Source organism: Panthera leo, chromosome B1, assembly GCF_018350215.1.
Source record: "Panthera leo isolate Ple1 chromosome B1, P.leo_Ple1_pat1.1, whole genome shotgun sequence".
Classification (NCBI taxonomy): Eukaryota; Metazoa; Chordata; class Mammalia; order Carnivora; family Felidae; genus Panthera; species Panthera leo.
This window is the reverse complement of record NC_056682.1, coordinates 78,975,213-79,002,484: the sequence shown is the minus strand read 5'-3', so window position 1 is coordinate 79,002,484 and position 27,272 is coordinate 78,975,213. Positions and strand designations below refer to the sequence as shown.

The following is a 27,272-nucleotide window of genomic DNA, read 5'->3' as shown; positions in this document are numbered from 1 at the left end:
CTGCTTTGATTAACGAACTGGGACAATGTGATAACAATTCTAAGTGATGTTTCTGTAGATTAAGAAGGACTTTATTAATAAAATTCTATAGCATAAAAAGTGACTACAGTAGGAATTTCAAGGACAATTTAAAGGGTGCTGGAGGCAAGATGATATTTTCAGAAAGAACAGTCTTTCAGGATCTCCTACAACTTACTTGATAGGTCATGGTTTACTGGTCTATGCTCAGATTAGCCCTGGTTATGAGCTGCTAATAATGGGCTCACCTTGCATTTTCACAAACAGATTGTATTTCACCTTATCGATAATTCGAGGTGGAAATGTCCTATTTCAATCACCAGCACAAGAAACGTAGATTAACAACAGAACCCTTAGCCCTAACAGCTCAGGAGAAATGAGCACATTGACAGATTTTCCCTACACACTTGATTAGTTTGGTAGCGATTACAAAATTTGGTTATGAGGACCTGACAGAAAGCTAACTCCAACTGCACTCTTGGGGAGATGGTGAAATGTGTTGCCCTGACTTCTCTTCTTCAGGATACAGACCTTGAAAGGAGAGGCATGCCTACCTGGAAGTACCTTTGCCCACTTCACGACTTGGATCATCTGTTTGCCTGCTAAGCGGTTTAGAGTGGAGAGTAGGTTTTCGGCTGTGTCTGGTTTTGAGTTGTCGTAGCCTGCATACACGATCTCAGGCTCGATGTTTTCAAGGATCGCAACAGGGGTAGGCGTGAGCGCTCGTGAGATTGTGGACAGCTGAGGAACCAGCGCTGAGTTGACGGAGGGCTCTTTTGCAGGAGCTATGTACGTTGTCCCCTCCTCGGGGCTCTGGGGGGGTGGGGGAGGGGGCGGGGGCTGCTGCTGTGACTGCTCCTCGTGAATACCTTTTAACTTGCCCAACTTCTTTGACTTTCGAGCTGTAAAAGAAATTGTAAATAATAAGGGCAAATTTAAATTAGGATTGGGATACCTTACATGAGGTAAGTTACAATTAAACATTGACTTAGATGTCTTGTCACAGTAACAGAAATAGAGCCTTCTCAGTGATTTTCTAATATCAGGCACAGTCCTAAATGTTTTATATTAATTAACCAATTTAACAATTTTATGAGTAGGCACCATTAAGTTTCTTATTTTATAATGAGGAAACAGGCCAGAAGGGTTAAGAAATAGGTAGGTCTAAGATCACACAGCTAACACATGATAGAGATGAGCGTTCAGAGGAAGGTAAAATTACTTCATATGCTAATAAGTTACATATGTCTCCATTAAATCTTATATAAACCAATAACTCCCGCCTATTCTCCACCAGGTTGCCAACATGTGCTAGAATGGGTCTTATTCTAATGCAGTCTCTGCTCCCTCTAATTAGCTCTGCTGGCCCCTTTACTAGTTCCTGTACTTCTCTACCACTTACTCTTCCTGTTCTGGTCCATGTGTCATCACTGGCTTATGCGGTTATTTGGCATAAATTCTGCTAGCCCTAATCCCCAGTTACACTGTGACCACTGAAACACAAAGACTGGGTGTTCCTCCTCGTTTACAGCCCCCGTGGCATGCTGGTGAATGCTATACCTGGAGAAAGTGATTTATAGATTTCAACTGAATTAATGGGAGAGCAATCAACCCCAAAGCAAGGCAACAAGATGGAATAAATTAAGTATCTAGATGATTTCAAATTGGAGAGCTAACTACTAAGCTAACTACATGTATAGGAATTAATGCTATGAAAAAATTCATTTTTCATTAATGCTAATGAAAAAAAAACCATGTTTAAGTTACATCAACACACACATATACAATATTTAAAAATCTGACCCACTCTATATTTTGAATGCAAATCAACAATTCACATATCACATAATCTAACTAAAAAATATCATACTACGATATTAGAATCCCACTTCAGATTTTTAGGAGAACTTATTATGTACAAGTGACATTATGTTCTGATTTACCCAGAACAGTCCTGGTTTATGCTGGTTTTCCCGGCATGATTACCAATAATGCCCTGTTTATTCTTACAAGTGCCATATTTTGGACAATAAATATAATGTGGTCATTTTAATTAAAACCAAAGGATCAGTAAGTATTAATTTTAACAGAAACTGCTTTTCTTTCTCATTTTTCTCAAGGCCACTTAAAATAGACGAGAAATGAAAGAATGGGGAAATGTAAGGGAGACTGGAAGGTAGATGGGAGGTTGGGTTTTGGATGGCAGGTGTGTGGGGTCAATGGGTAGACAGATAACTGTTTGTTTGTTTGTTTGTTTGTTTGTTTTTTGAGACAAAGAGAGACAGGGGAGGGGCAGGGGAGCAGGGGAGGGGCAGAGAGAGAGGGAGACACAGAATCTGTAGCAGGCTCCAGGCTCTGAGCTGTCAGCACAGAGCCTGACATGGGACTCGAACTCACAGACCGTGAGATCATGACCTGAGCCGAAGTCGGATGTTTAACCAACTGAGCCACCCAGGTGCCCCTTGATGTATGACTTAAAGGATAAAAAGAAAAGAAAGCTTAGAAATGCCAAATTGAGCTTAGAGCTACAGTGATAACTTATTTGCAATTGTAAGGTTTCTTTATTTTATTTTTGTTTATTATTTTTGAGAGAGAGACAGAGTGCGAGAGGGGCAGGGGCAGAGAGAGACACATAATCCAAAGCGGGCTCCAGGCTCCATGCTTTCAACACAGAGCCTGATGCAGGGCTCAAACCCACAAACTGTGAGATCATGACCTGAGCCAAAGTATGACGCTCAATCGACTGAGCCATCCTGTAAGGCGCCCCTGTAAGGTTTTCAATTTCACTGAAGAATTTCAAAACTCTACTTAGTTCAAACACGTGAGGGACTTCTAGCATACACGTTTAATGTAGAGTAGAAATACGCCACACTAATTAGCTTGATTTTAGAAATAACCATTCATGATTACAATCATGGCCATTCATCTTTACCACATTCATCACAGAAACACTTACCAATTTAGATGAACGACAAGTCACTGGCCAACAATAGATCTACCTGCCACACATCTATTAAATACTGGAACTGGGCTTAAAAGATATAATTCCTATATTTTAAGGAGTTTTAAAATTAGCAAAACAATTTTAAAGCAGTCATTTCAAATCGTTTCATTTCTTTACAGACTACCTCCATCAATAAAAGATTTCTGGCAGAAAAAATCTGATGTTTGGAATTGTTTTAATGAAAAGCAAATGTATCATATTCACATGTGCTAATGGGAAGCTGTCGGCAAGTACTGCACAGTAGTGCTAAACTTACGGTATGTAACTAAGATGCTTCTGACAAACAAATGAGTGAGCCACCAACCAAGAAAAAAAATCAGCAAAGTGCCTCATCGATAGCATACTGATTATTTGGGGATAATAGATACTTGGGAACTGCCTGGGTCACATAAACTTTTCTCTAAGCCTCAAGGAGAAATGGAGACGATAAGGCTCCCCTCTCCTATGTCACAGAGGGCTAAATGGATGAGAAAAATAAAAACATGTTGAAAGTTATTGCTGACACCTGAAGTAATATTTCAGTGTTACTTCCATTCTTTCCATAATTCTTCAAATAGTAAAAATATTCCAGTTCATTAAAATGTCCTCCTTCTTTATAAGACTACATCTGATGATAACTGTAATTTGATTGACTAGCAACAGCCAAGGGTTATAGTTTCAAATTTTATTAAAAGTGATATTTGCTTGCAAATTAATTGTAAAAATCATATTTCTTTTTGGCCTTAGGTCTATACTGCTGTGTTTATTCTCATGGCTGACTTAAGGTCAATGCTATAAAATATCACGAACATTTTCTCTAGCACTTATCCACAAGGCTATGGCTTGTAGCATAACCTATTGAAGAGATTATCAACATTATGTTTGGTATTTCAGTTACACTTAACTTTAGCCTATGATTTTGGGAATATATGTGGGACACGCTTGGAACTGAGTAATAATCTATATTTATTTAAACAGCTCAAGGTAATAAATATCTTCAGTATGTAGATTTTGCAGCCATGTGTATCCATCCAATATCTTTTCTAAAAGCACGGGGAGATACATAATTAGTTATACTTATATTACTCGAAGTAGCCTTTCTAAAGTGTTTGGAAAGTTTATGCTGCTCTTCTAATACGTGTTATATTCTAAAATGAAAGTTCCTAAAAGTTGGTAATAGTGTCTTACACATTCCTAAAACATCCTTTCCATTATGCTTATGGGTACTTAATAAATGCTGAATTTATTTCAAATTCACATTTTGAGAAACTTTAATAAATTATTATACTCTATTAATGGAGTTATGCTATATGGTTTCCTTTCTAATCCTTCTTTCTTTATCTAATTTGCATTATTTTTATACTTTAAGATTAGCCACAGCTTCAAATCCAAGTGTATAATTAAGATGTTTGCTAATTACACAGGAAAATCTTTTGCCAAAGATCCTTAATAAGCATGTTTCCATTATCCAAAGCATCAGTGAACATAAATTGGGGGTCTTAGCACTGCCTACAAACCACCTTACTAAATTAACATGGAGTTAATGGGCATCGGGCTTGGGGACCCATGCTCCCAGGTGGCCACAGCCACACTTCATTTCTTAAGTGCCAGCAACAGCTGTGTGTGTGTGTGGGGGGGGGGGGAGGGTGCATGGAGAGGTACATTAATGTGAATTTAAACATGTCCCAGTCCCACTTGGACCTAAAGGAGTTTCACTCATTCTACGTGGATGTTACAGTAACTAGTATGTGCTTCCTGGCTGCCCTCAGCTGCCAAGTCCTTAATTACCAGCAACATTTGGGCAGCTACTTTTTCCCGGCACTGCTGGAGGCCAGAACTCTACAGGCTCTCCACGATTGTTCCCCCCCCCCCTCCCCACCACAGGAGCTGTGCAGTGGGGAGGCCCTGCTTCCTATCTTGACCAAAATGCAGAACAGCAAGCAGGGCGCATCTGGTGGAACCTTATAAAAAGTGTGAAGAATTCCCATTGAGATCTCACGATTCACAAAGGCCTTGAGACATGGCATGGCAGGTCTTCCTTTGTGGTTTACTCTATGTCCCAAGGTGGACAGGACCAGTAACATACTTTTTGACAAACTACTGGTGTGGAAGAATGATGGCTGGATAGGAATGATTTCATTTTTGCACCTCACAGTAAGATGGTGGGATGGGACTCTCCCATGGTTCATGTTACTTTCATCGTGATCTTTCTCAAGTATGTTCAATTAAAGATATTTTAGTTCAAGAAATGGGTAATTAGGACAGCCTTCCCCCTGCCCCTTCTGGGGTAAAATAAAAGACTAGTATGAGATTTTTTCAATCATGACATTTCACTGGAGAAATTTAAAGTGAGAATTCTGTCATTTTAGAAATGTCTTGAAGTTTTAGGTCTTGGCAGTAAACATTAGAGAGAATAGACTGAGGTTATACAAAAACATGTCTTTTCTGTTCACGGGCCAAATATAATTTCTGGTTTGAAGCCACAGGACAGTAACAGTACCCACCCATTCCTCTCTCTTCTCTCTTGCCACCCTCACCTTGCTCCCGTTTGCCCTATCCTCCTCATCCTCTTTGTTTGCGTGGCTTCTCTTTGCTTTCCTACTGCCAGAGAAGACATGCTCAGAGAGTTAGGGGGACAATCGAGTATTTCTGTGTCATAGAACCAAAGGAAGAAATGTCACCATTCTATAGGTTTAATAGTTTTGCAGCAGGACCTCTCTAACTGGTACTAACAGGAAAAAGAGCACATATTGTTCCCAAGGCAGTACATACTAATGGGAGTGGGGCAACCATCCAGGGGCAATGTGCCTACACTGCTTTAGGAATAAATGATTAGCTTCTCAATGGATAATAAAAAAGTGCATTTCAACTGTTTATAAATACTCCTTGAGTGGTTAAAGAACTTGAAGACAGTGTTTTAAAAAATATCTCTGAATAGTCTCACGTTAATGAACAAAATTTAATAAATTAACAGGCATTATCAATGTTATTAGCATAGAACACATGCTAAGACAAACTCAAACCTAACTTCTGACCACATTAAAAGACTTTCCACATTACACAGGCCTGCAGATGATAACTATATGAGGTGATGTATTATGCGAATTAGCTTGTGGTAATCATTATACATGCACATTATATCACAATACCATGTAGTACACCTTAAATATATATAATCTTTTATTTGTTAATCATAACCTCAATAAACCTGAGGAAAAAAGACATTCCAAATGAGTGGATCTCCATATGTTTAATTTTAATATGTGCACAGGGTATCTATAGACATCTTTGTATCTTTAATAAATATAATTTTGTGGCTACCGTAGAATATATTTATTCACTACTTAGCAGGTAACCAATATCCACCCACTGTGTAGAGGTATGCTGTTTTTGTGAGCAGTGCAATGTTGAGTAACGAGATCTGAGCCTAGACAAGAGGTAACAATCTTGGGGAAGTTCGATCAATACATAAGAAAGTAATTAGGTCTATGAAGTGGGCAATGATAAGTTTGGGGTCGGTGGTACTGACAATATATTTGGAGAGTCAGACAATGGCAGGGAGAAGTTGTTGCATCTTTCTATGGGAGGTCACAATTTACAATACCCCTCTGCCATTAATTCCCACCATGTCCTGGTTTGCTTCTAGTGTGATTCATGTTATACGAAGACCCATGTGGACCAGGCCACCTTCCTGTGTTGGGAATCCACCCAAATTTAAGCACAACTGACCTCCCCTCAAAGAGGGGAGTCCCTCAGACCAGAAGCCAAATCTCAGAAGAGAGACTCAGGGGAATCTGAGGCAGTCAGAATAGGGGTTCACTAATTGTGCAGAGAGGGTAACAAGGTTCTGAAGACAACCCCCAATGACGTATTCTGACACTTTCCCTGCCAGAGGTACAAAGTCAGAAAGGTGCAAAGTCAGCACCTCCCTACAAGGTACTTCTGCGGGCTAGACAGACAGCCAGACTTATGAAGGTGAAGCAGCATGTCTTCGAGGTCTGGCCAGGTTGAGACTACTTTAAATCAAGCAAGAATCTTACAAGAGGAAACAATGTCAGAGAAATGGCCTCTTGGTGGTAAGTTTGTATTAAAGCAAGAGACTGCCATAGGATTGAGTGGCAGGGCTGAGCATAAATCGTAGTTCCAAAGCTCTCTGTGGCACGACTTCTTTTCTTTTTTAAGTTTATTTATTTATTTAGAGAGAGACAGAGACAGTATGAGAATGGGAAGCGCAGACAGACAGGGAGAGAGAGAATCCCAGGCAGGCTTTGCACTGTTAGCACCGAACCTGACATGGGGCTCGAACCCGCGAACTGTTAAGATCATGAGCTGACTCGAAACGGACAGTCAGATGCTTAACCATGCCCGTAGTGCCCCTGGGGCCCTACTCCCACAGAACTGTAAGCAGTGGTGGGGCAGGGAAGTAGCTGGCACCTCAAGGCCAGCTGGGGTGGAGGGTGGGCTGGTTACATGGAACACCTTCTACCTGCACCTTGCCATTTATGTGCTGATACATACCCCAAGGAAGTCTCAGGGGGAACAACAAAATGACAAATCTTTTACCCACAAAGCCCTGGACAAAAAATGCTTAGCGAAGAGGGAAAAAAAAGTGGGAAAAGACTGGGATCGACTAATTCTACAGTAGAGGGTGAGGAGGGACGTGAGAGACAAAATAGCAATTTCAAAAACTTAACAAGGCACGTGGCAAACCCTGGTGAGGATCTGCTTTCTATCCCCATTGAAGTTAAGATAAGATATAAAGGGTTTAAAGGGCAGAAGAAGGGATTGAGATTAGATATCAGGAGAATTTCCTTCAAGTGTTCTGGAATGCATTATGGAGAGAGCCTGGAATGAATTACCAGCAAGAGCACGTAATATTATTTCCTAAAAACTCTAAAGTAATAGGTAGACAGGCATCCTGCTTGCCTGAGTGCAGTTCTGTCCAAAGGTAGAAAAACGTGATTCAATGAGTTACTGAGATCCAGTGGCCCCACAATGGAAGAAAATCAGACCTCCACTGTACGATCAGACCTCCACTGTACGTTCCGGCCTTTCATTTGTCTGAAAGGAACTTCTCTGGTTCATATTTGTTTGAGAAACAGGAATAAATCCCTTACCCCTATAAATGTGGTAAGAAATAAATTTAGAAGTATTTTTCCAAAATAAGCTCAAAAGACAAATACCGCGATGTCAGAATGCATGCCTGGAAGAAGGTCCAGCACCATGGAAAAAAACACGTCAAGTCCTCTATGCTCTCTTCTACCCTATCCCCCAGCAGTCACACCTTGTTTGTTAGAAACAGTTTCACCACTATAAGCTACAGGACTGTTTGCTTTAGTTCTGTGTTTAAAATGGGCTCTTTGGTTTTCTTCTAATCCTGAGACTATGTAATTTTCTTAGTGGGGAAAAAGCAATAGTAAAGAGCTACCATTGATTGGGGATCTGTATGTTAAGTGCTAGGACACCATCTTTTAAAAATATCTCATTTAATCCTCCTAAGGGCCTTGTGGGGTAGGTACTATTGTCATCCCCATCGTACAGAGGGGTGCAGTGGTTTGCAGGGGGTCACAAGGATGGCACTTGTGACTGTGGCAGAGTCAGCAGGTGGTGGGCTACTGTAATGACATGGAAAAACAGAAGAGAGAAACCCCATTACGTTTGCAGATGACATCAAACCAAGAGGCCAAAGGGGTGTGAAAAAGGGTCAAGCCCTCAAATGACTTAAATTTTCGGCAAGGTTACCATTAGGTTACCTGTACTGAAGAGATTATTAATCTCTTTAACAGGAGGCATATAACAGCCTGTACCAATCCACAAGATATTTTCTTTCCTAATTCCTTAGGCAGAACAGTCAACTTCTGTGGACTCGGGGGCTGCTCCTGTAGCAGGCAACCCAGGCTTTATGCTTTTGCTCCATGTGAAGACACCATAATCCTGATGGAAGGAGATACCAACAGGCAGAATTCAAACTGGTCTGTATGAAAAATAGAATTCATGGGGGAAGAAACTACTACTTCTGATTAAAAATAAAGTTCCTAAGTTCCATTGCACCTGAGAGTTGAGTTCTTTGCACAAATAGATATTTGAAATCAAATGAACATTATTAAGAAAATACATATTATTTATCTGCTTTGTAAATTCACATTCTTTAGGAATAACTATGCCATGCTCAAGACTGATACAACTGTATACGCAAAACAAAACACAAACAACTAAGCAAAAAAAAAAAAAAAAAAGTAGAGAAAACCTCCATCTAGTTTTATAACATACTTAAAATAAGAAAAACAGAGCCATGATAGCTATGGACGGCAAGCAAAAGTTCCCTCCCTCAGTTAAAAAGTTAATTCTTTAACAGCTGCAAGGGTTGCCTTCTTGGCATATGTTCGAGCACAGAATTTATTACACAAAGCATGATCTCATTGGGTATGCAAGGTAAATAGTCTCATTAAGGATGTTTTATGAAGAAACATTACTGTTCTAACAAGGTCAAAGGGTGAATAAGGTATGAGAAAGAGGCAGAAGGCAGTGACCTGGAAACAGACTACAGTGCACAACTTAATTTACTGTGCCTTCCTGAGCCCCAGCACGATCCTCCATAGGCTCAGGCCAAAAAGAACTGGTCAGATGCTAGAACACATGCTGGGCAGAAAACCCATAGAAAGGGTCCCATGAACACCTCCTCAAACCAGCAAGTCTGCTAAATAGGATCTACCTTAAGCAATTGTATGTATGTATTTATAAAAGTTTATCCAATAGATATATTAGGAGGTTATTTACCCTAGGTTAATGGCATTTTTCTTTATAATATTTTCAGCAAAACATTCTGTAAATAAGCTCTCAGAGAACATTTAAAATATAATGCTTTAACATTTGCCTGAGTGTCACATTTAGGCAGGTTTCAGTTATTCCGTTTTTCCCTCTTAGCATCTGCTCTCACTTCACTGCAATGGCTTCTTCGTCTTGGACTCTTTAATTGTACCCAGTGACCTTACGACTTACAAGTATTCAAGAATTCTAATGCAACGAGGGAAGATGCCTAAATTCAATTTCAGATTTTTTTATGACTAGTATTTGTGTACCTGAGAAGTAAAAACTATGGAGTGGAATGGAAAAATATGCAGATTAAGAGAATAGTTTTATCTCCAATACCAGTTTTTTTCAAAATATTTTATCCTTAGCTCAATACTCATTCTGTAAAAGAATTACTTAGAGCCACATCATTATAGTTTTAATTATCTTTTACGGACTATTACTTAACAGCATATTTTATATAAAATTGTCTCAATTTTAAGCAAATTATAAGTAACGCTTTACATTATTTACATGAAAAGTAAACTGACTAGGTTCTAGTCGAGACTACCAATGTTGAGATTATAATTGAATGATTAAAAATTATTAAAACTTAGCAAGAGAAAGAATTGAACTAGATAACAAAACACAGAATAATAATACCATGAATTGATATAGACACATACTTTTCACAACTGGCATAACACAGAAAACATTCTGTATTTCTGACTACCATTAGTCTAGTGTTTTAACATTTTAAAAATGCAAGACAAAGAAGCCAAGCAGAATTAAAAAAAATATATTCATATTAGAAGCTAAGACTAATATAAAAAAAGGATGAGTGTAATAAGTACATGTTAATGAGTTAACAGGATGCCACTCAAGTTGGGGGGGGGGGCAATTAAATAGGCCTGAGGGAAGAGAGAATGTCAATGTTTGTATCTTTTATGCATTTTAAATAAATATTACTCTACATTTTATTCCACTGACATTATCAGAATAAGTCTAAATTAGGAATTAATAGTAGCCAATGATGCATGTACTTGAAAAAAAATTATTTTTCTAGGCTGGGATCTCTTCAGGATACAGGCTGAATTGGTCTGGAAACTCCCAGATAAAGCAGAGCCAAACCAAATGGCCTTTTTTGAATAAGTGATTCTCTTACATTTGCTTCTCATGGTTTCATTCCAACTTTTCTCTGCACACAGAGTTAGTACTAAAACATTTTGAGGCGCTCTGATGATGTCTTGTGTTGGCAGGTCTCAGGTCCCTGCTGAGGACGAGGCCTTCTCAGCTGCCTGGTGGTGAGCAGAGCCATGCCAGGGTGGGGGCAGACACACATGCCTGACCTCGCAGCTCTGTTTAGAAGATGAACGGCTATTTTTTCATCTGGTATTCTGCCACAGTGTAAATTCCAGAGCTTTGGTGACTCTCTCAAAACCTAATTCAGCACGGCAGGCTGGACAAAAAGAGTCTTTAAAAGAATATGCTTTCCACTTAAGTTTCAAAAATATTATTCAAATGTATACCACTTAGCTACACTAAAAGCAAAAGGTCCAAGAAAGCATTTAAGAAAGTTGTTAATAAATATGATGCTAACTCATCAAAAAGAAACTTTTAGGAGAAGTAAACATTAGATCCCTTTTTATATTGAGTGATTCCTTATAATCTATTTTGCCTTCACAGAGGAGAAAGAACAGTAGATTTAGATGAAAACAAGTCAGCCCATCTCTGCCAGAGCTAGAAGATGAGCTGCCCTGAGGAGGTCTTCTGGAGATGATTTAAGTAGTTCCGGAAGGATAATTGGGCCATTCTGGAAGTTTTCCTTTTGGGCTGTAATTCATATTTATGCCACTGTTAGTAACTTTTAAAGTAATGTCACATTTACAATAAGGATATTAAACAAAAACACTTAGGGTTTCTTCTCACAAATTGCCTACCATTTTCCTATCAGTATTCTGCTTATGTTCCAAAGATAGGTTTCCCTTCATTTAAAACATAGTCTGCTAGCATGTTGTGATTTTTAACACTTCTATATGTAACTGGGAAGAATTCATGGTGTCTTTGATGATAAATTTCACTGATGGCTTTGCTGATGTTAGAACAAGTCTCTTCTAGTGTAATGGGGTAGCCCACGGCTGTCCCCCCAGAGCAGAGGTCTTTGCTAGGAGTCAGTTCCTCATTGCTGATTTGGGTTAGCGCCAATTTCATGCTAGGATTTTCAAACAGACAATGTGGTTCTAAGTTACACACCATGTAAAGCACAATTTTTAGCGTCCATAATAATTTTTAACTTCCATAACTGAATGGGGATGATACAAACCTATAACCTTCCCTGCAAAGAATTTGTATTCTTTAATAGCAATTTCTTTGGGCCCAGAGTTAGGATTAGAAATTCTTTTCTTTTCAATTTGAGAGTGTGTGTGTGTGTGAGAAAGCACACATGCAAGGGGGGAGGAATGGGGGGGTGACAGAGAGAAGAGAAGAGAAGAGAAGAGAAGAGAAGAGAAGAGAAGAGGAGAGGAGAGGAGAAGAGAGAGAATATGAATCCTAAGTAGGCTCCATGCTCAGCACAGAGCCCAACACAGGGCTTGACCTCATGACCCTGGGATCATGACATGAGCCGAAATCAAGAGTCAGACGCTCAACCAACTGAGCTACCTAGGCAACCCTAGAAATTCTTTTTTAGATTCAACAGGGGGTGCCTGGGTGGCTCAGTCAGTGGTTAAGCATCTGACTTCAGCTGAGGTCATGATCTCACAGTTTGTCGGTTCGAGCTCCACATCAGGCTCTCTGCTGACAGCTCAGAGCCCGGAGCCTATTTTGGATTCTGTGTCTCCGTCTCTCTCTGCTCTCCCCCTACTCATGCTCTCTGTCAAAACTATATAAACATTTAAAAAAATTTTTTAGATTCAACTATTCTCCCTTTACAGACATGATCACAGAGAATAAAAGATCATGAGATATGCCCAGAATAATGATACACTCTACATTCATTTGTTTGGTTTCTGTATTCTCATGCTCAGAACTTGTCTAAGCATTTTATTGCACAGCAATAAAGGGGGAAAAAAGGGAAGATAAATAAATGAATGCTTTGCTGACATTCGAAAACTGGTTATATGTCTTAACGTGAGGACTACAGTTGCCATTCTCTAACAAAGCTGTTAAGGGAAATAGAGAGTATGTTAGGTTTCACCCCAAGCCCCAATGAGCTAGGCTAGTCTATCCAGAAAATAACTGCAGCCAGGGGCTCAATGAAGCCTTGGTATGATAACAAAGGCAGGTCAGGTGCCCTCCAAGAAGCAGCAAGCCAAGTACAGTAGGAGAGGGCAGCCAGCCCTGCCACTTCTGACCCTGAGAAAGTCTAATGAGAGATGGAAAAGGGAAAAGCCAAAAATAAGTGTTTTACCTCTTTAACTTCATAGAAGAACAAGACTAGAGACAGGATCCAGGAAAGAGGTACTCTCCATCCCTAATCTTAGGGTCCAATTTGTACTGCTGAGTTTGACGCATCAGCATGATTTCCTTTCTGTGGATGCAATCATGGGAAATGATTCTGCCCTTGACCCTGACACATCCTTGGGGAAGGGGCAGGGATGCAGAGAAAAGCTGTGATCTTCTCCTGCCACAGATGGACCCCCGACGATTCAACGTTGGATATCTATATTGTGAGCACTCTAACAGAGTTATAGCCTTCTAGAACAAGAAGGAACATCACAGATCAGCCAGTTTAATCTCCTCATTTTAAGTCAGATGAAATAAAGTTCCAGGAAGATGAATTCACTGAGATTCCAACTGGTAAAGGGGATTTCTACACATGGCCTCATCATTTCAAGTATAGTAGCCTGTTGGTTGGGTCAGCCATAAGGATTTTTACAGAGGAGGGGCTCAGGGAAACCCGTGAAAACACATTTGCTCAGCAAGACATTTACCTGTATTTATTTATTATGAAAAACATTTGATGAATATTATGAGGGAGAAGCTAATGACCTCTCCCCAGGACATTCGATAACTATTTTAATATCTGCCAATAAACACAAAGCCATCCAGATAGAATTCCAGCTTTCTTAAAAATAGCTTCTTTGGGATTATGATGAGAAGTGGTCAAAGTTGGATAACAAAGTTACCCATGACCCTTGGTGGCAAGCTGGTTAGCAGACCAACGATGTTTGCAACTTACAACGATTGTAAGTTGTCTTATCTGTGTGGAAGGACATCTGTGTTGGTAATGACATCCCAGAGGCTATGCCTTGATAAATGATCCAAATAACTGCCACGTATCCTTCTAATTATAAATTTCAACAAGACACTGAATAACTGCTGTAGACCTATCAAAGTCCTGTGATTTGAACTCAATTTTTATAATACATGGGATGCCAGTCATGAGCTGAAGCTCCTGAAGGCAGGTATCTGCATAAACATGTAGTTTTCCTGAGTTCCAGGAAGCATTTGGAGAAATAGCTCTTATGTGCCTATAAATGCCCTCCCTTTTTGCCTCCATGGAACAACTACATGGCATAAACTATGATCTCAATTTTTGGTAATATTTCATATGCATCAGTTTGGTCAAGGAATCACTTACATGGATTATTTCTAATATTTTCAAGTTTTTAATCTTTTATTTTCAGGGAAGCACTATCAACCAGTGAAAAGACATATAGTATATTACAAAAAAAGTAGAGAAAAGAGACCAGAAATTTTGGGAAGAAACTCTGTAAGATATATTATTCAGCTACTTGGATGACTGATTGTCCATAAATATTTTAGTTTATTTCCCAAAGTGTAAATAACTATTAAAAGATATGTAATTTTTAAAGGCTTAGTAAAAGTAACAATATAGTTAAGGAGTTCAACTAATAAAGGATCCAAAAAAAGTGGAGAGAAGCAGATATTATGAAAACGAGGATTGTCCTACCACTTTCACTGTGGTCTGTGCACGGTCTTCCTTAGAATCACCTGCTTATTTCAAGAAGCAGAATCTTGGCCCACCCCAGATCCACATGTCAGAATAGCTACAAGTGGGGTCTGAGAGTCTCCATTTTTTAGAAACTCCCATGTAGATTTTTTCTACATTCTGAAATTGAGAACTACCAACCTAAAGGTTCTGAATGAGATTCCAGGAAGAGGAAACAGAGTATCTGGAAAAAAGTGCTTTAAAAGAAAGGCAAGTAAGAAGGGAAGGAGGGATACACAGAAATTAAAAACAGGGTCCACATGAAGATTTCTCAATCGTATCACCATTGACATTTGGGGCCACAAAACTATTTGTTGTTGGGTTCTGTCCTATGCAACGTAGAGCCCTATGCAATTTAGCGGGATCTCTGGCCCTTTACTCCCCTAAAGGCCAGTAGCACACTCTCACTCTAAGTTGTGGCAACCAAAAGTATTTCCAGACTTGGCCAAATATCCCTCCAAGGGATATAATTGCTGCTGATTGAGAACCACTGGTCTACGCTACGGAAGTTGATAAAAACAGGAACAGTAAGCTAGAAAGATAATTAAATTCCTAGACTATATAAAAACAAGCAAATGAGAACTGAAGTAAGCAGCATGCTAATTTATGATGCTCCTAAAGTTAGTTTCCTTGATAGCAAAAGTCACAAACTGGAAAGTAAGCTAAGTAAAATTAAAAAACAACAACAACAACAACAACAACAACAACAAAACCCCTTCATTTTCATCATTCAGAATGTGGCATATTTCACAAAAAAATTGTATTTCTGATATCTCAAAAAGAAATCTTAAATTCTGACAAGATCTGCCTGTTTTCTCCCATGGCAACAAATGTCTGGAGCTGAGAGCTGGCCATGCCCTTTCAGATGAAGCACTGAAGGTTTTCCCCTGCTCTCTACAGATAGGTGAATTCTATACAGAATTCCTTATTTGTGTCACTGGTGTTGTAAAGGATTGGAACCTATCCATACATTTAAAACTTACGTTTAGTTTTCTGGAAATCCAAGTCTTATTACCAGTGCCACACCACAAACATATTTTACGAGCAACATGGGCACAACATACGGTGCACTAGAGAAGTTCCTGCAGCTTAGTGTAATCACAGCATCAGGTTTACAATTTAAAAGGCATGGCCAAGTGCCCTACCACGCCCAAAGGGTGTGTGTACTGACTGACAAGTGCATATCCTGTAGGTTATTACACTCATAAAAAAAATGAGTAATGACTGACTGACTTCAACATTCTCACATTAAAATTCAAGCTGGGCTTTATACAATAGGCTTCCTTACTAACTACCCATTAAAAGAATATCTGTTCCTGTAATGAAACAAAGCATAATCTTCCTTCAGCTGTGTTGCTGGCACTGCTCCCCTTGGTCAACATCCTGCTGACACCACCTGGAGGGAAAAAGGTGCACACCCCTAGGTTTATAGCCTGTTTCTCATCTTCGGAAGTTGCACCTTTTACCCATCCCATGAATGCTAGCCCTGCGCCCAGCCAAATTAAGTGTGCAATTAAACCTGACTACTGTGTGAAGGAATTTCCAGGTATAACCTGCCCAGAGTTACTTCAATCATGAGTGTGGTTTCATGCGGTTCAGTTAGGTAGGCACACATTTTCCTAATGGGTGGAGGCCTCACAGACACTGTCTGATAACATTCTCCTTCTTCAGCTTGTAGGTTTCTCTATTTCCCAGAAACGGAGCCAGAATACTGTCTTCATGTTTATGGTTATGAACACAGCATTGCTTATTTCTGCTTTATTCAACTGGCCACCCAAACATGGGCTGAGCGTTTGTTTCTGTCAATCTTGGTGAAGTTCTTGGGAAGATAGGTCCCTCTCTCACCTGAAATCAGTACATATACCTGACTTTGACCTTGGGTTACAAATGTTCTGGAAACCATGATTCCACTGATGTAGCTCATGATCCCTGGGATTTAGGATCTCACTAAGCTGCTCAACTAAATCTTCATCTTAACCTATTCATCTCAGGTTTCCCTCACTCCTGTGTTTCCTTTCCATTACCTCTTGGCTTTGTCTTTTCAAATTTATTTTGGGGGCTCATTTCTCTAGCCCTTTCACTCCAGGTCAACTCAAACTAGCCTCTCTTGACCTTAAACTTCACTACAAATTACCAGACCAGGGCTAGAATTTCCACCTTAATAGCTATAAGAGCTATCCCAAGATGGCCATTCTCTCATGTTGGGGACAAAAACTGTGGTTAAATAAGCATAATTTGGAAGTTCAAAAATCACATAAAATTCCTCATCAGTAAATGAAGAGATACATAAAAACTTTTTTGCAATATATTATCATTTAAGAAGTTGCCAAATTATACTATATAAGTCAACATTATGATCAAGACTTATATGTTTTTTTTGGAAACGGCACCTTCTTGGTAAAGGGATGGAAAAAACAATATTTATAGAAATTTCTTAAAATATCATCCTTGGAATCTTTGTTATGGGACTGTTTACAAAATGAAGCCTACTGTGCCTTTAATAACTATATAACCAACCTTACAATTTTTTGCTGAAGTCAGCTTAGCTATGTATGTGCAAGGTTTAACTGCATGCTCATTCACTCATTTATTCTGTAAGCATTTATTAAACACTAACCGACTTGTTCCAAGTGCTCTAGATATGAAGACAAAGGGACAACTTTGCTCCTAAGAAATTCTTGACTAGTTGGCATGAAATACCTATAAACAAATAATTGTAATAAAAACTGATAAATGCTACAATAGGGGCTTTGGAAGCACAGAGGAGGTACTAATTAACTTCATCTAAGGAAGTAATAAAAAACTCTATACAAGAAGTCTTAATAAAATACATACATATATAATATCTGGAACAGCCTAAAAGGGAGTGAAAGTTCTTTCCAACTGTGTAAAAGATTGATCTGTGAGGGCTGCACTTAATGTGGAGGTGATGCAGTGTTTGAAGCAGGCCTGGGGTGGGTGATGGAGACTAATTAGCATACGGAAGGAATATGTAGGCCATTTAAGAATTGTGCGGACAAAGGCACAACCAGAAAGTTGTGAGCAAGAAATCAGAGTGGCTTCATGGAAAGAAGTGGTGCCAGGGGGTAAGGGGAGAGGGGAATGAGCTGGGTGAGTATGTAGAGGGCCCAAGTCAGGAAGCAATCCAGAAATCCCAAAGCAGCAGTGTGTTTTGATGGGTATAGGTTGTTAATAGTGTGATGGCAAAATAATGGTCCTCCAAAGACATTTACCACCTAATGCCCAGAACACGTGAATGTGTTATCTTATAGGGCAGAAGGGACCCTACAGATTGAAATACATTAAGGTAGGAGAGATGCCTTTAATCTGGCTTTGAAGATGGAAGAGAGTCATGAGCCAAGGAATATGGGCAGACTCTAGAAGCTGAAAAAGGCAAGGAAATGGATTTCCTCCTTGAGCCTCTACAAAGGAACAAAGCCTGCTGACATATTATTTTAGCTCAGTGAGACCCATTTTGGATTTCTGACCTCTAGAACTATACGGCCACAAATTTGTGTTGTTTTCAGTTTGTGGTACTTTGTTATAGCACTGATGGGAGACGCGTACACATAGGAATACAGGTGGTTTTCTTGGCCTTCCCCTATGTCTACTGCAAATGAGAGGACTTTGCTGTGCCTGACAAAGCGTGCTGTCACTCAAACCACTGAGACTGACTGGCAGGAACTTCTCTGTAGCGCAGGACCAGAGGGAGCTGTGGGAGGGAGAAGTCACTGGCGGTGTGGAGGGCACATTGGAGCAGCTGGAAGGACTAGTTACACAGGGTAGAGCCTAGGAGTGGCACAGAACCTTTCAAGGGGCAGGGTAAGCAGGTAGAGGCGAAAGGGGTGTATGTGAGTTGAAAACAAACCAAGCCTTGTGTTCGCTGCGTTATGTTCAGTCACGGGATCCTATTTATTTTGAATTTCAAATAACCTAAGGGGAGGCTTCAGATTCTGTTTATTAAGGAAGAAAATGAGTCAAACATTTTGAAAAAAACTGACCTACTGGATATGAAAGCTTGTTGGGAATGGGGCAGTTAGTGAACCTTAGAGTAAATAAATCAAATACAGCTAAGTCTTTTAAGTTTTATTTTGAATCTGTCTTAGACTCCGGAGTGTTTTAATCAAATCTTATATAATATTTAAAGCCTGATAAGGATTTTTGTTTAATCATGAAACAACTGGAAAGCCAACAATATGTCACCACTAATATTATCTGGAAAGAGTTTAATGATGTGACCAAACCATCTCTACTGGGAAAGAATGGAGAAGGGGGTCAAGATGTCCTTTGCTCTGAAGAACAGTGTGGAGAACAGACCCACTTGAGGTCTTGGACGACACCACATACACAAACATCTGACCCACTGACTACCAGCTTGAGAGGGGACAGCCACAGTGCTGGCATGGGGGCACTCTAAGTGTGGGGGGCGGGGGGGAAAGGAGTTATAACCTAGCTCCTTTTCTCTCTCCTCAGTGGGGGCAAATGTCTACACATGTCCAGGGTATGAGGTAGGAGCAAATGAACAAACGTGAGGTGACACCTAAAATGGCATTTCTAAATCTGGTTCTTCTCTCGTAAAAAATCACAAACCTTTCCATGGACTCTCTCACCCCCCAGTTTCCTTCCTGAGATTATTCTCAGCCTTCTCATCTCTTTCCTCACTCTTGGCTCCCCAGAAGAGAGCTGTAGGGTCACTGTTTCAGACTTTTCCTCTCTGACGTTAAGAAACCTACCTTCATCTTTGCATTCTGAACACTCTGTCCCCAAATATTTGTAGCATTTAAATGTAAAATTTAAAAAGTTATTGCTTAGAAATGCACAACCCAGTAAAGTCAGTGGACTAAACGCTAACATGGACCTTTGCAGGGCTGTTAGAGTTGACAAGGAAAATACAAATATGTATTAACTTCAAATATCATTTTTAGGGGACCTCTCCTGATAAAGAAATATTTTCCAAATGCTGATTAGTGATTTACTTAAAAAGAGAAAAGTAATGCTAAATGGAAATAAATAAATAAATAAAACAATGGTGCTTTAAAAAACAAAAACGAGGGCGGGCGACTGGGTGGCTCAGAAGCTTAAATCATGGTTTATGGGTTCAAGCCCCACATTGGGCTCTGTGCTGACGCCTCAGAGCCTGGAGCCTGCTTCGGATTTCGTGTCTCCCTCTCTCTCTCTGCCTCTCCTCTGTTCATGTTCTTTCTCTCAAAAATAAACATTAAAAAAAAAAAAAAAAAAAAGAGGGGTGCCAGGGTGGCTCAGTTGGTTAAGGGTCTGACTCTTGGCTTCAGCTCAGTTCATAATTTCCCACTTGTGGGTTTGAGCTCCACATTAGGATCTGCACTGACAGGGCTGACAGTACAGAGCCTGCTTGGGACTCTCAACTACTCCTCTCTCTCTGCCCCTCCCCTGAAGCACAAGCTCACTCGTGTGCATGCTCTCTCTCTCTCAAAAATAAAGAAATAAACATTTACAAAACAAACAATGAAAGGGCTTTCTTATCCTAAGAAAACTGCTGCCAGTGTTCTAGTAACCCCTAGAACAGATGTTCTTGGCTCTAGTGTACTGATGTACAATGCATACTATTTTAAAAGATGCCCGTGCTCCCTCAGATTTACTGCATGAGGGTCTCTGGGAGTAGGGCACGGGTGAGTGGGTTTAAAACAAAGACTTGACAGATGAACGTGATATACAGTGAGAACCAAGAATGACTGATCGTTTAATTACACAGTCCTCTTGGGCTTCCTGTTGTTCCTTTGCATTATCTTTTGAATTTGGCTTAAAATTTCTAACTTAACTCAATTTATCGAAAAATAGGAGTATATACAGAATGGAAAGGTGTTTTTATTCTATAGGCTTTAAGTGTCTGCTTTAAAATTAAAAACAAAAAAGTGAGCTACTTAACATATGCAAATGTTTCTAAGTCATTATCATGAAATGCCAAATAAAGATGAAACTGAATTTTCACTGGTGAACTAATTTTAGAATTAGCAATGGCTTGGTTTGAGTCTTTCTAGATTAAGAAAACTTTGTGTGGAGAGGTCTTCAAGAATAAAAACATTAAAAATATTATTCACACAAGTTTGTCTCCTGGCTTCTCAGGCCATTGCTGCAGGTGAGTCCTGAAGTTCCTGAGGGAAATGGTAACATGCTATGGTGGTTCAAGAACTGAAGGGAGCTGAGAGAGAGCTCCTAGAAAGTGGCTCCCGAAGTTCCAGCCTTTCTTCACACACGTTTCCTAGCATCCGTTACAAGAGTGATAAGAGACAGAGACATGGCACATGTTCTGAGGAGACCAACCAGAGCTGCTTCAGTTGTCCTCAGACCAGAAATGACTTAGAAACCTCTAAGGTGGCCAGAAATCTTCATAGTGAAGTTCAATTTTTCAGCAAGAATGTGAAGAGCTTATTTTCACAGCTTGAGTTGAGGGAGCAACAGGAAGTGAAGAATTCCGTTTCCTGACAGATGCTGTAGTTGGAACTGGGACGGAGCTATGGTCATTCTGCAGGAGTTCGCACTGCACAGCTGCTCCCTTCTAGACAATGTCCCATGCAAGCATTAGCAGATGCCACAGGGCCGTTTGGTAGGATCAGCACGCATGGGAAGCAACTAGGCAAGATGAACCAACCAAATATCAAGGGACACAGTCATGGGAAGTCATCCTGAGGTGCCACCACTTTGATCAATACAGGTCAAGAAGCTATGGGTACCACTCTAAGGCAGAGAGAAAGAACTCCAGGGATTTGGGCCGCTATCAACGGTAAGGATGTTTTTTAAGTACCCTGCTGCAATTTTTAATGCTTATCGGGTCCAAAATAAATCTCTTCATTCTTAAAGATTAGGTCTTTGAAAACAAGGCCAGTGCCTGTCTTCTCATTGCTACATCGGCAACATCATGTGGAACATCTGGAATTTCAGAGGTGTGCGATGGATATTTGCTGAACAAATCAACGAATGGGTTCACCAGAGATGCACTTTTGGAACAGTATGATCCCCTCCTATACAAATTAAATTAATCTTAATATAAAAAAAATAATTAGCTGGTAACTGAGCAACTGCTTATCTTCCTCACTATTTAAACATGTTCCACATTATCATCCTCTCAAAACAAATACTGTACAAACACTGAAGGAGAAACAGAGCACAATTACATTTTGGAGTTTCTGACTTCTTTGACCTAACTCAGCAACTGCCTTTATATTATTGTTGATAGATCTTCTTTTCAAAATAACGAAGCAGCACATTCTGAAGAAACCATTTTTATTAGCTCTGCTAGTTCAGTTTTTAAGAGCCTCCCTGCCAAAATGTAAATCATTATTTTTTCATCAGTAAATAAAGTGCTCGGCAAACGTCTTGACTCTTCTTCCATCTTTATTCCCTCAATATATTGCAGAGAACTATTAGTTTCCTTTATTAATCACTGTAGCAAGTATGTATAATTTGATAAATCAATAAAAATATTTTTAAAAATCTGTTAGAATTGGGTTAGCCTTTATTTTATTTTATTTTTTTGTAATATTCTTACTCTAATACTATTCTTTTTTTTAATGGTTTTTTTTAAAATTTATTTTTGAGACAGAAAGAGAGCATGAGCAAGGGAGGGGCAGAGACAGGGAGACACAGAATCCGAAGCAGGCTCCAGGCTCTGAGCTGTCAGCACAGAGCCTGACATGGGGCTCAAATCACAGACTGTGAGATCATGACCTGAGCTGAAGTTGGACGCTTAACCGACTGAGCCACCCAGTCACCCCAGAATTGGGTTAGCCTTTAAAGGGTAAGTTATCTGTGCCAGAAAAATCATCATCTTAACAGAAACTAATGATATTAAATATCATACATATTTACTACTGAAGGCTGACAGACTGTTGGCAGGTTAGCTGGATGGTTTTCTGTATGTCCTAGAGGTGAGAACAGAGGACTTTATTGTAATATAAATAGCTTCCTCTCCCCATCTTCACAATCATAACATTTTACTGTGAAGACGGGGAGAAGAAGATGTTTATTCAGAAAGGCAACAAGCAGATGATCATTAGTCTCTAGGTTTTCAAATGAAAAAGATTAAATTATATTCCTTAGTGGACATGCCTGTTAATTAAAAGTAAATGAATTCAAGATTTTCACTGTGGGAAATCAGAATTTGAGGTAGACAGTGCAACGAATCCTAGAGAACAGACAGGGACTTTAGCTAGAATGACTGAGCACCCTTTCTAAGTTGACTGAGTATGGTAAACCTATGATGCCTAATTTTAAGTGGTTTCATCTTCTTCCCTAATATTTCCTTAGCCCTCATTCCCTACCCTTCCCATGATCCTAGAGCTCCTCCTTTGTCCAGAGCGTGGCATGTAGGGACAGAGAACTATCTTAGTATAGAGATGTTTTACAAGAAAATGTCTACCTTACTCATTAACTGGTGATTTTTTTAAAATTAAGATTTGCTTTATTTATGTTGTGTGTGTGTGTGTGTGTGTGTGTGTGTGTGTGTGTGTGTGTCTGTGTGTGTGTGTGTTTTCTGAAGAGCTATATCAAAAAGCCCTGAACTCCAAAATAAAGCCTTAGTAGTTTTTTCCAAGATCATGAAGTTATTGTTTTCCTTTGCCAATTTGCTTGCTAAAAACAAATGTTTTACTTTTAAATATATGGGTAACTTATAACATGTGAATAAAAATCAGGGTGTTGAAAAAATTACTATGATTTAAGGGATTCTCTACAATTAACAGTTATTGTAACTGTTTAATGAGTTTACATTGAGTCTATTATACTCTGATTGCTATCTATACTTATAGCTCCTTCCTGAAAAATGGGATCAAAATCTTTCTTGTCAAAGATCATCAAACTTTGCAGCACAGGTATCTACAACCTGCCACACCAGCCTGGGTAAGGTAGGGGCAGCAGAGGCAAAGGCAGCCATGTGTCTATATCCTCTGGAGGATTCCACCCAATCAGAAGCCCCATTCTGATAGTTAACCAACCAATCAGCCCAGACCCTCTCTTGGAAGTTTGACTCCAGGACACTCAGATGACAATGAAGCTAAAGGGTACAGAAGGTAGCGCCTAGAAACAAGTATAATGAAAATAATGAGTAAGCAAAAACACCAACAGAGGGAGGAGAGAGCTTCCTGCTTGAAAAGAAGCCAAAAAAAGAGGAAAACAAATCTAAGAGAAAACCCTAGAAATTGAAACCTGATGTGTCCCAAGCAACATCCCAGTATTTCCCAATGGCTAATTGTGAAATTATCAATATTCTTATAATAAAACTCTATCACCTGGGGTGCCTGAGTGGCTCAGTTGGTTAAGTGTCCAACTTTGGCTCAGGTCGTATCTCATGGTCTGTGAGTTTGAGCCCTGCATCGGGCTCTGTGCTGACAGCTCAGAGCCTGGAGCTGGCTTCAGATTCTGTGTCTCTCTCTCTCTCTCTCTCTCTCTCTCTCTCTCTCTCTCTCTCTTCTCTTTCAAAAATAAATAAAAATAAAAATAAAAATAAACCTCTATCATCTGAAGTAACTTTTCAAAGAGTGCAACAATAGGAAGCACTGCGAACAAAGCAAAAACAAAAGCTCCCCACAATTTATCAGAGAGTTAGAAAACAATCATGTATTACAGAAAACAGCACTGAGTGTGTGGAACTGGAAGGCTGCTGGAGTCCAGACAAAAGAGGACCGTACATCCGAGGTGGTGCCCAGAAGGAGAGAGGCTGGCTCTGATGCCAGTTCTCTGGAGATCACCAGGGCCAGTGACAAGCTATCCTGGCCCCAAAAGGTCAGAAAGGCTAAGCTCTGCTGCCCATTAAGTAGAAGGGATGACAACCTACCAGGACAGACTGCAAACAAAAAAGTTAAAGGATGCATGGAAGTAACAAGGGGCCTTTGTATACCAAGCAAAACTTCCCAAACATCTCTGGGTCATATATTTTAAAAGATCCAAGAAAAGCGGCCTACCTGGGTAAGCCCACCCAGACATGAGTATGTGCCTACAAATGTGTATGTTCTTAGGAGGGACGAATCTTTGAATCGAATGTTTCTATTGCTAAGATGTCATCTGTCACCAAATAAGACACCAATATAATTAAGAGTTAAAAAAAAAAAAACTAATAAAAATTAAATGCACATACTGATCGCAAATTATAATCATAATAGGTAAACTTTGGAAGAAAAAAAGTCTCAGAAATGAAGAAAAATAGTAAATCTTGAAATTGTGTCTGCTTTGGGACCAATCCTGAACTTTCTTCTTTGAAATTTTGCAAGGTAAAAATACCAGTTGTTTAACTCAAGTCATATTACTAAGAAAATGAGTATGGCGTAACTTATACGTGAAGATTCAAAAACCATACTTTCATTGATTTATAAAAATGTGTTATTTCCCTCTGCACTTTACTGTTCAAAAGTCCCACTGAAATTCTTATTGTCTCCAAGCAAGAGGAATTGGAAAGAAAAAAAAAATCCAAGCAATGGTATTTCTTCATAAAACTCAGTACACTTGGGCTTTCTAAACTTATACAGACTACTGCATATCCTGCCTCAGGAGACCCTTAAAGATATAAAAATTGTTTTCCTTATTGGATTTCAGATATTAAACCTCCTCTTCACTGGCGTTGATCCTATAACTTCTCTCACCAGACCCACACCGCGTGTGAGTTTTGCAGGTGACCAAAAGTTGCTGGCAGGTAAAGCCAATTTACCTCAAGTAGAAAAGATCCCTTTTCTTGGAGAATCAGTTATGATTCTGTCACTCTAGGATCTTTGGGTCTTTTGTTTTTCACCCACTTCTCCATTTCAGTTCTCCCAGCATTTCACAGCAGGAGACTGATTTACTGATGTCTCTAGTCTCCTTCCACCTTTTCCTCCTTTCTGTTCAGGGAAAACTCCTTTGGTTATCTGTAGAATTCTTTACTTCTTCTGCCCAGTAGCAGTATTATTCTTATGTTTCCCTTCTTTTTAGTTCAAAATTGTGAACTCTATTTTTAAAGTTTTATTATAAAACGTTCATATTATTAAAAACAAGACACAACCTACTTGAACATTTCTTCCTCAGTCTCTTGACTCCTCCAAGTCTTTTCCTATATAGCTAGAATCATAGAATAAGTAAAATTTTAATAATTTTGCATGCTAATTTTTCATTATTACTTTTTTTAGAAAGTTTCTATGTTGCTCTGAATTTTCATCGCCGTAATTTTATTGGCTGATTAATATTGCATTATGTGGATGAATTTTAATTTACAGATTTTCCTCTCTTTGGTTCCATCCTCATCAGTAATATACGAGAGTGTATCTTTGAACACTGCTAGTATCAGCATCTTGCTTCCCTTCCTTTTTCACTGAGCTGCCTCCTCTCTGTCTCCAGAAAGCAACCATCATGTCTACTGTTGCTACTGCTTCCTGTGTCTGACATCCCTCTCTTCTCACATGACATGACATGGTCCATTCCAGGAGGAAGAGGTAGCCCTGCCTGATACGGCCACCCTTTAAAGGAAGGCTCTGGCTAAACCCAGTGAGAGTGATTTTGCTGGCATTGAGGAAAGCTGCAGATAGGCGCTGGAAGTAAATTGGAACCCAGATTAGAAATGCCCTGTGGTTTGTAAAGTCTACATTTCTAAAGCTACAGGAAGCAAGATTTTAATGTTTTAGAGGCTTCATTAAAGGAAGGTGAAAGGGGACTTAGCCTATTTGATGAGAAATGAAATAAGAGAGGGGTGTGTTCTGGAAAAGAGGGAAGACAACGGAATTAGAATTCTTACGTTGCATTTTTTAAGTCTCTGATGATATGATCTTAGATTCCAAGTTCCTCTTCTGTACATGGGAGGACTGGAATAGAAAAATCTTGAAGATCTCCTCTATATGCCATGGCCAGAGTGCAGTCAAGTGAGTGAAGTGCTCCTCAAAACTTATTCTTGGTCTGAGGGCCACTTGGCTTTAATGATGTTTTATGCATTTTAGGAGAAGCTCTAAAAGACATGTATATAGATCATCCTCATCAGAACACTGGCATGTAAAAGTGATTAATTCTTTGGAGAAAGCTATGTAAAGCAATAAATTCTCATGCATATGGAACCAAGACTTTTTTAGATCTACTGATAGGGGCTAGAGCAAGCATGGCAGGCCCAGCTTGGGGCCAGAAAAGCTGTTATTTTCCTTTCAATTTCTCTGTTGACATTCTCACATCTTCTGCTATATTTTCCTTTGCATGCAGCCTAAAGCGCAGCAGGATTTTAAAGAAAAGGAATGGTACTTGTGGTAGGAAGGAGGGAGCGGATCTAGAGAAAAGGGAAGAGGCACATTTTCTGGCTTTAACTTCCGAGACATAAAAATCGACTTGTTCTTCCTTCCTCCCACTTTCTAAGGTAGATGCTAGTGTGGGGACACAGTTAGGATTATACACTAACCAGATGATAAGCTAGGAAAAAAACCGTTGTCAAGTATTTTGGATTCCTGAAGTCTTCAGAAGGGGAAGGCTAATTTTGTTCCCAGAGTGATGACCACTCACCGACAGAAAATGCCGGCCAAATAGTACACTGGGTTGGCAGCTGCCTTATCC

General features: G+C 39.6%; 1 protein-coding gene across 1 annotated transcript in view; it reads right to left on the bottom strand.

Moving 5' to 3' along the window:
- The window catches only part of NR3C2 (nuclear receptor subfamily 3 group C member 2), a 346,713-nt gene that overhangs the window by 71,318 nt on the left and 248,123 nt on the right, over positions 1 to 27,272 (bottom strand). Inside the window, exon 5 of the mRNA XM_042935342.1 lies at positions 573 to 920. Within this exon, the coding sequence (XP_042791276.1) occupies positions 573 to 920 (348 nt within the window). The remainder of the gene's footprint in view (positions 1 to 572; positions 921 to 27,272) is intronic.